This window comes from Myripristis murdjan, chromosome 3, assembly GCF_902150065.1.
Source record: "Myripristis murdjan chromosome 3, fMyrMur1.1, whole genome shotgun sequence".
NCBI classification, from domain to species: Eukaryota; Metazoa; Chordata; class Actinopteri; order Holocentriformes; family Holocentridae; genus Myripristis; species Myripristis murdjan.
In genome coordinates, this window is record NC_043982.1 from 30,951,525 (window position 1) to 30,960,704 (window position 9,180).

Below are 9,180 nucleotides of genomic sequence, written 5' to 3' on the forward strand. Positions count from 1 at the left end.
GCTGACGCACATGCTCTGCTGATGTGTGTCTGCTGGCTGGGTTTGACATGGTGCACCTTCATCAGTTTGCAGGTTGTGGGCTGCGAGGGTCAAACATACATCCACAGTTCAAATATCAGTGTTGTTTTTCCCCCGTCCCTCACTTTTTCAACAAATATTTTCTTCTTTTCCTCCTCTGCCTCTTTTCTTCCATGGCTTTTTCCTATAGATTTTTTTCTTTTAAAATTGTCACTCCTCTTCCATCATTTTTTTTTTTTTTTTTTTTTTTTTTTTGTTCCTCGTTGCTCTTGGCTTCTTCGTTTTTTGTTTTTTTTTTCTCTTTGTTCCTAATATATATATATATATATATTTTTTTTTTTTCTTTGACTAGGTCATCTTCCCAACTTTAAGTCTCCAGGAACTTCTTCTTGTTCTGTGCATCACATTCTCCACCTTTATTTCTCTTCCCAGGACCCTTTCCTCTCATTCTGTCATTTTGGCCATGTTTCTTTCTTATTTCAGGAGATTTTCCTCTGCGTCATCTCCACTTGACTTTCTCTCAACATGAACTTTTTTGTTGTTATGTGCTTTCCTTTCCTCCGCCTCCCTGCCCCTCTCTAGCAGCATTTTCTCTAGCCGTGACATCCTCTTCTCCATCTGTCTCTCTCAAGGTGCTTTTTGTCTTTCTGTACTTAAACCATCTTGTCCAGGACCTGTCTATCTTTCTCACTTTCTCTAGCTGTGCCATCTTGTCCTCCATCTGTCACTTTCCCTTGCTGTTCCCTCATGGCCCCCTTGTCCTTCCTCCACAATAATCTTCATTTAAAGGTTTGTCACCTCTATCACCATGCCTCTTATTTACTCACTCTGTTCAAAGAGCTTTTCCTCATCCACAAGGTTCCTCTCTGTTCCTCCATCTCCCTGAAGTTATTCTTAATGATGGTCATGTGATGCAGAAGGTTGAGAGCCTTTGTTTTTAGGTGGCTCTGCACCAAATAGCACATCAAGGATGGTTGACTTTATTCTGCAGACCATATAATCCAAATGAACAGACATCTCCTGAGGTGTCATCTCAGCCTCAAAAAACTCTCGAGTCCAAAGTACCAGAGACTGACGTTCTCTGGTACTCTTTCAGGAGAGTGAAAATGGACAGTGTCACACATTTAATTCCCTTGTCTGGTTTGTGCCAGTAGACTTTAGAAAAGTGTATTAATCTGTTGCTTTGATTTTTCCAACTGTTATTTCTATATAAGGATATTTGTCTGGACTGACTAGTGTTTTATTCTGGCTCGGACAGATCTGATATACTGTTGTCATATAACTACCTTCATGTGCTACACTGACATTATAATATTAGTTAGTGTGTTAGTATAATATTAGTTAGTCTGTGAGTGAGTGTGAGCATACATGTACCTTAGCTACAAACACCCACAAGGGGTTCCAATATTCACTTCAATTTACCAACAGTATAATGAACCACAAAGTGTCACAAATTGCCACAAAGATGTATAAAGCCAAACAAAATACCACAATGTTCCATAAAGTAGCACTAAGAACAACAAACTACCATGATCTACAAAAAAGCACAAAGTATCACAAACAACCAAACAACCACAAAATCACAAAGGAAACTTCAAAGCTTACCACAAAGTGTGCCACAAAGAAGTACAAAGAACAAAAAAGTAACACACCTACTACAAAGAATTAAAAAGAACCACACTCTACTACAGCGAACCACAAAGGATCACAAAGTACCACGAAGAATCACAAACTAGCAACCTTATGGTGGGCTTTTGCCATGAGACTGGAGTTAGGTGAACCCAAATGCAGGGCAGGCAGGCAGGTGTGGTGAAAACAGATGGATTTACTGAAGAGCGCACTGGGAAGGTGAGCAGGTGGCTGGCTCAGGTGAAGTGGTGTGGCTGGCGAGGCTGGCAGGGCAGGCTGGTGTGGCTGCAGGCTTTGTGACAGAGTGAACGGTTCAGTGATCCAGCTGGGAACGGTGGCTGGTGCGGGCTTCACGGGTCAGGGTGGTGACGGCATGATGACTGGCAAGTATGCTAATTAGGATGACTCAGGTGTGCAGGGAGAGAGAGAAAGAGGCCGGGAGACATCCACACCACACACAGAGAGGCAGGGGAAACACCAGGCCAAGCAGGGATCTTGACAGCTATGTGGTCAATTGTAGTTCTTTGTGGTCACTGGTAGGACCTCTGATGACTCAGGAGTGAAGCTGCCCTCCACTTAATCCAGACCAGACTAGACTCTATCTTTTATTTATCTGTATTAATCTTTTGTCTTTTCTTGATTTATTTTGCCTCCTTCATAATCAACAATCCTAACATGAAAACATGAAAAACCTGGGTGGACAACAATCATTACATTGTCTATAATTCACACTTATACAAGCACAGCAACACATAGACAGAGGGACAAAAGAGAAACAACCAGGGTTGTGTGTGTTCACAAAACACTCAATGTAACTTTACAAATCCAGCTCACTGACATACATTATGACTTATGTTGATGTACTGTATATTCTGAATACTGTCATTTTCATATAGCATTCTTTATTTCAGCTTGCATCACTTTTCATCTTGTTTCATCTAATAAGTTTTACTTTTTATCATATTGTTTTAAATCTTGTTTTATAGGTTACAGCAAATACATACACAAATACATATACACATACTATTTTTTTATTCGTTTAGTTTTAACTCTTTCCTATTTTTAATGTCAGTTTGTTATGTGTGAATGCACCATTGGGAAGATTGCTGCTCAGTTCTGTGCAATGACAATAAAGGAATCTATTTATCTTCTATCTCCATCTATCTCATCTAATACATTTTCACTGTCATTGCTTTATTATCTATTCATTTTCCATACCCACTTATTCTTAATCAGGGTTGTTGGGGGCTGGGGATGTGGTGGCTCAATTGTTAGCACTGTCTCCTCACAACAAGCAGGTCCTGGTTATATGGTCCTGCTGTGGACAATTTACAGTCTTCAGTTCACCTGATCTGTGGGTCTTTGGACTGTAGGAGGAAGTTGGACAACCAAGTCCATCTCAGTCTTTCTTTATTGTTCTTTGATTTTATCGCCCCTCTCCCAAACTCACCCACAAATACTTAAAAAAAAAAAAAAAAAAAAGGCAAACACTGAAAACATTTATTTATCTAGGTTTATCTTGGGACTGTTGCTTCAAAACTATTGCTTGGAGCTGGGCTTTTACAAGCTCATACACATATTCTCTCTCTTCCCTAAGTAACTCCTATATGAATCAATAACAAACAGAGGCTTAAATTCTTGCTGCCTGAGTCTCATAAAAGTCTCAGAAAAAGAACTGCAAATTGTACTTTTTTCACGTCACCATAAACTGCATCTCTCTTACGTAATAAATAGAAACTGTATTGGGTGGGCAAAACCAGGCACTCTCAATAAATTATCTTTCCTTTGATGAATTTTAAGAGGTGTACTAGTGTTTATGTTTATTGTCTGAAATAATACTTGACTTTCACTTTCTATGAGTAATCTTTATGCTACAGGTATCCTCGGTGCTTCAGGTAGAAATCTGCTCTCAAGTAACTGTCATTCATGTGTGTATGGAACCTGAAATGGGATTAATGATAATGACAACACAGGCAAGACGAGACAGCCAGGGAAGTGTTTGATTACAGCAAAAACTAAAATATCTCCACAGCTTTACTGTAGGGTTCACGCTGACTTGCCAAACAGGAACACACACACACACACACACCGAGCCAAGACAAAATGGACTAAGTGAACATTTTGTACTTGTCTCCCCTGCATTATTGATGCCTGCTTGTTGGAAGTAGTCAGGCAAGGGCAAGCTTGGTGGTGTGGAACATAATGATACAGATTATGTTGCCCACTCTGGGAAAAAATCAAAAGTGGCACTTCAACTTAAAGACATGTTTCCTCACTGCCTTCAATGGCGAGATAACTAATTTACGTGAGAGATCATTAGCTGTCACAGAGTGAACTTAACACAGTAATTTCTATAATCATAAAGTCTTGTCATGCTGACAGTTTTTGACTTCATCAGTTGACTCCCAAAACTGATGCACTGCAGTCCAGAGTCATTTGTTATTGCTTTCATAGTTTAAGGGTTTTCGGTGCTTAGATGTTAATGTCAAAAAGTAATTATACCATATATCAGGGTTGTCACCAGCTCATTCCTCTCTAATATTAGGATGAAAGGCAGACACTTCTTAAAATTTCTAACAGAGATTTCCTCTACGCACTAAACATAACACTAACTGTCATCATGAATTAGGCTTAATGTTGAGGGAAATGTTCGTGGAACTCATAAAGCTGTGAATCTACAATCAAAAGAAACTAAGCTTTAAGAATGCACATGCAGTATCCTGCTCCATGATGCCACACATGATGTCATAAAGAAAAGCCTGGAGCCACTCCGTCATGGCAGTTAATGGACACACAGTAGGGCTGCGTTTTTTCATTCGTAACTATTTCCACCACACGTACTGTAACAATAACCCTTTCAAGATAAAGTCTGGGTGTTACGCTTGAGGAATAGTTTTGGACTAATTGTGCCTGCGTGTGTGCGTGCATGCGCGTGCGCAAAAAAACGCGGCCACTCCACTGCTTTACAAAACAAGATGTGACAGTTTATTATGAGTCATACACAAACATTCATCTGAAACAAAATAGTTCAAGTTCAAAAGATATTGTTGGATTTGCCCAAATGAAAAATCACTATAATATTCCCATAAAATGACTATAGACGAATTACTATAGACTTATACAGCGATATGGCACTCAGATGATTTTGTAGTGACTATATTATAGCATTACTATAATATTCCTACTTACAATGTACAGTGTGTATGTGAGTGAGCTTATGAAAACCGTATGATTCTTGGATGGTATTTTCATTATAATTACACTATAATACTCCTATGAAGACTCAACAGTTTTCCTGTGGTATTTGTTTAGTATCATTCTGAAATATGCCATAGGATTACTATAGTTCTTTTTCGTAAGGGTTGGTCAGTCATTCAAAGTGCACCCTGTTGTTTAGTTGTATCTTTAAAAAAATTGACTGCAGTATATATTACATAAGAATGGTGTAACAACGTTTCGTATCAGACCCCGTATACATTCAGATCAGGCGAATCTCATAAGCATTTCAGCAGGAAGAAGTTGCAGAAAGCTCCCCGGGGACAGTCGCACATCTTGCCGATCCGAGCGCCCTTCCTCACCGCGCACTGCTCCCCGACATCACACTGAGAGGGACGCAACAAGCAGAAAGGTCTCATTATGACCCCCAACACCCCAGCATCACACACACACACACACACACACACACACACACACACACACACACACACACACACACACACACACACACACACACACACACACACACACACCTGGGACACATCACAGGTAGCCTAACTCATTACGGTGTGGGGAAAACTAGCATAGCGAGTACATGCAGCGTCTCAGCTGAACTTCTTGGAAGTCCCACACCTGTCTTAAATCTGAGGAAATGCATCCTTATTTTTATTAGTAGTATTATTTAGTATGTACCGTGGGCACTTGTCCGAATTTCTTTTCCCATAGAGGCAGTCGTTTAGCTTGCAGCTTTTCAAGAACTTCCTGGAGAGCTCCAAGCTGTCGGAACACACAAAAAAAGACACACTGACTGAGCAAATATGTACTACCGTAGACTAGCAATGGAAGGAATTCTGTTTAGGTAAAAAAAAAAAAAAAAAAAAAAGCAGAAAGTATTTGTAATATCATAGACATGTGCGCAATGGAGGGTAAATCACCTTTTAATTTTTCTTTATGACAGTGAAATGCAAATATAAGCGTTTAAATGGTAAAAATGGTACCTAAATAAATACTTTTCGCAAAATATTATCATTTGTCTGTGACGGTGGCTATTTGCAATATGAGCGCCAACAGGAGGTCAGTTTTCTCACATTATTTACCACTACATCACTAAGAAAAACAATGCAATACATAGGTGATACATCACAAAACAAGAGGAGAAAGAAGTTAGTGATAAAACAGGAAAACTTGGTCGCTATGAGATTTGCATAGAGCCTGATACAAGTCGGTGGTCAGAGTGGCTGTAGGAGTGGAGATGCGCTTACCAGCTGCTTCTCACTGGTTAGGTTCGGACCTTTGGGGTAGAAGTCCCGCAGGGCTCTGGGGCTCAGCTCCTCTCCTGACTCCGACTCGAACATCTCTGCTCCAACAACGGCGGACAGCAGCAGAGCGCAGAGCAGCGCCCTGGTCCGCAGCCTGGAGGTCTGCATGGTCCCGGTGCACGGCAGCATGTGTGGCCCTTTTTTCCCGGCTCAGATACTGGCTCCTCCACTGCAAACACCTTTTTATCTGACTCTTCCCATCTGCTCGCTCCACCTTATCTTTTGAATTTTTTTTTTTTTTTTTTTTTTTTGGTCATGCGTAAGAGCTGCCGTTGGCCGTGGGTGAGTCATTGCGTAAAAGTTGCTGGGCAAAAATCTGCATCGAAGTCAACAGTAACAACAATAATAGCAGCAGCATCAGAACCTGAAAAAGTGATCCTTTACTTTTCATTCATTAACTCCACCAAAGACGGGCTATTTTTATTTATTTATTTTTTTGAGTTACTTCGTCTCTGTGCCGGCAAATATCTCAAGAAAAAACATCTAAGCGCAAACATATAAGTGCATATTTCATGAATTCTGTGGGCACATTGGCCTTGGACAAAAATAAATAATAATAATTTGATCTTGGTGGTGATCAGCACCATGATCTCCTGCCATGAGACAATGATACAATAACAAGATTGTATCAATTGATTTTTTAAGATGTAAATGAGTGGAGGTAGAGACTGTCCCTCAACTTGAACTTAGAATGGAAGTCATAGGAGTGAAGTGCTGGGCAGGTGGAGAATTGGTGTGCTGTGCATTCCCATTTTCTTCAGTGACATGGCTTTACTTGTCACTGTCTTTGTGCAGTAATTTGTTACTTACACTGCTCCTAACATTACTTTTATATTTTCATTTTCCGAACAGGCATGTGCGCCCTCTCATGCATTTAAATATGGTGAGAATACAGTTCTTTATCCTGAAAATGATCATGAAAATGAACGCTGATGTCAGCTGTTACTGCCATCCTTTTGCAGGATAAAATCAAAGCAGGATGATACTCACTCTGAACAAGTTAGCCAATTAAAGTTGTAAACTAGTTTTAATTTGGAGGAAGAGACAGTTTTTTTTTCTACCAAATAACTGGATGTGATGGGAGAGTGTATGGATATGTCAACTTTAATATTACACACACACACACACACACACACACACACACATAAATACATATATACGTGTGTGTGTGCGTGTGTGTGTGTGTGTGTGTGTGTGTGTGTGTGTGTGTGTGTGTGTGTGTGTGTGTACATACATACATACATACATACATACATATATATCATGTCTTATAACCATAATTTCATTAACTAACCCTAACCCAATACTGGTGAGAAGGACAAGGTAACATTCATCATTTCATTGAGTTTTTCATTTTATTTGATTTCTTATGTCTAGAAAGAAATCACATGTAACAGCATTTAAATAAGAATAACATAAAAAGATAAGGATATTGGTGTGTGTGTGTATGTGTGTGTGTGTGTGTGTGTGTGTGAGAGAGAGAGAGAGAGAGAGAGAGAGAGAGAGAGAGAGAGAGAGAGCTTGAGAGGGTTTGGGTGTAGCAGTAGTTAGGAAATAGGAAGAATTCAATCTACACATTAAAAATATTTAAAAATGAAATACATTTTAAAACGTATTAATTATTAACCTTCACTTTCTGTGAGCATACTGCAGCATGAAGAGCTATATAAGTCATGATGACAGATGAGAAGATCTTTTTGTTGCTTGTATCTGTAACACTCTAATAACATGATATTTATCATGCAAATCAGCAGAGTTATAAGGCTGTTTGCCCTTTTTGGGTTGAATGATGTTGGTGCTACAAAAGAGGAAGCAGGGAAGGTGGAAATAGGAATACTGACAATCAAAGAAGCTAATACTAGTCTCCCATTATCAGGTGAAACCAAAGTTTTGCTGCAATACGAAACCGTGATTACAATTAACTGCAATTATACATGTCCATCCTTTGTTCCAACCACATTCTCCACCAACGAGCAACAACACAAAATATTTTACATCTGCTACAGCTATTTAACCAGCTGTGCCAGTGCCGAGGATACATCAGTGCACAGTACGGACCAGCAAGTAACTGCTGCTGCAGCACATATTGTATTCTTAATCATGTGCTTGAGCCAGCAGAGTCTGGTTATCCTGGTTCGGTGGTGACTAAAAAAAGGCTTTGAGAAGTTGCTTTGATCCCTATATCAGTGTTGCCTGGTTTCGATCTATCAGCAGAGGCAGCGATGGAAGAGCTGGGAGCTTTGATTGTGCCGGAGGCTGCATGACTCATTTTTCTCTCCCCACTTTTAATGACTTCGATGCCAATTTAACATTTTATTCATGACAACAACCAGCCTGTTTCATTCACAACTACCAGTTCATTATTTTTGCAGCTGTACCCCTGGCAGTCATTTGTCATTGGTTCACAATTTTGCAGACCCCACTGCCCTGTTCTAAATATAGTTCTCAATTGTTTGCATGCAAGCTTTGCCCTCTTTTGTTGGGAGTGTGATGCTTGAAGCAGTTAGGTAATGTGGCTTCACAGATTATGTAAAACAACAACTGGATATAGCAAATGAAATTTGGAGCTCACTGACACAACAGGTCCAGAATAGATGAAATAATCTAGAATTCATGAGTTGGTCCTTTTGCCAACAGACAAAAACTTAAACAGCCCAAAGTGTCTTGTCCTAATGTATGACATTTATTTGACCTGGCCCTCCAGTCAAAAATCTGGATATCACAAGGAAAAGTGCAGGAATTATCCTGTAACTGGAATGTACATTCTAAAAAATAATCAATTAATCCCAGGACTGTGATGTGGACATCTGCTTCATCCTCCTTCATCCTCTGTTGACATGAATACGTCTCACCAAAAAGCTAGATAATTTTTGTTAAATTTGCCAGGTTTTCTACAAAGTTGAAGAAGTTTTCTGTCAGGGAGTGGACCTGAAGGCTCCTGTCCCTGTGAAGACACAAAACGGGGCAACTTCAACTGTAAAAAAACAATCTGAGATGA

General features: G+C 39.8%; 1 protein-coding gene across 1 annotated transcript; it reads right to left on the bottom strand.

Moving 5' to 3' along the window:
* Window positions 1–4,609: 4,609 nt before the first annotated feature.
* cart3 (cocaine- and amphetamine-regulated transcript 3) lies at window positions 4,610–6,346 on the bottom strand. Its single transcript, XM_030045544.1, has 3 exons — window positions 6,126–6,346; window positions 5,557–5,640; window positions 4,610–5,249 (listed from the first exon to the last, which is right to left on the bottom strand). The coding sequence occupies exons 1-3, from the start codon at window positions 6,309–6,311 to the stop codon at window positions 5,142–5,144; spliced, it is 378 nt and encodes a 125-aa protein (XP_029901404.1). The 5' UTR covers window positions 6,312–6,346; the 3' UTR covers window positions 4,610–5,141.
* Between the last annotated feature and the right edge of the window lie 2,834 nt (window positions 6,347–9,180).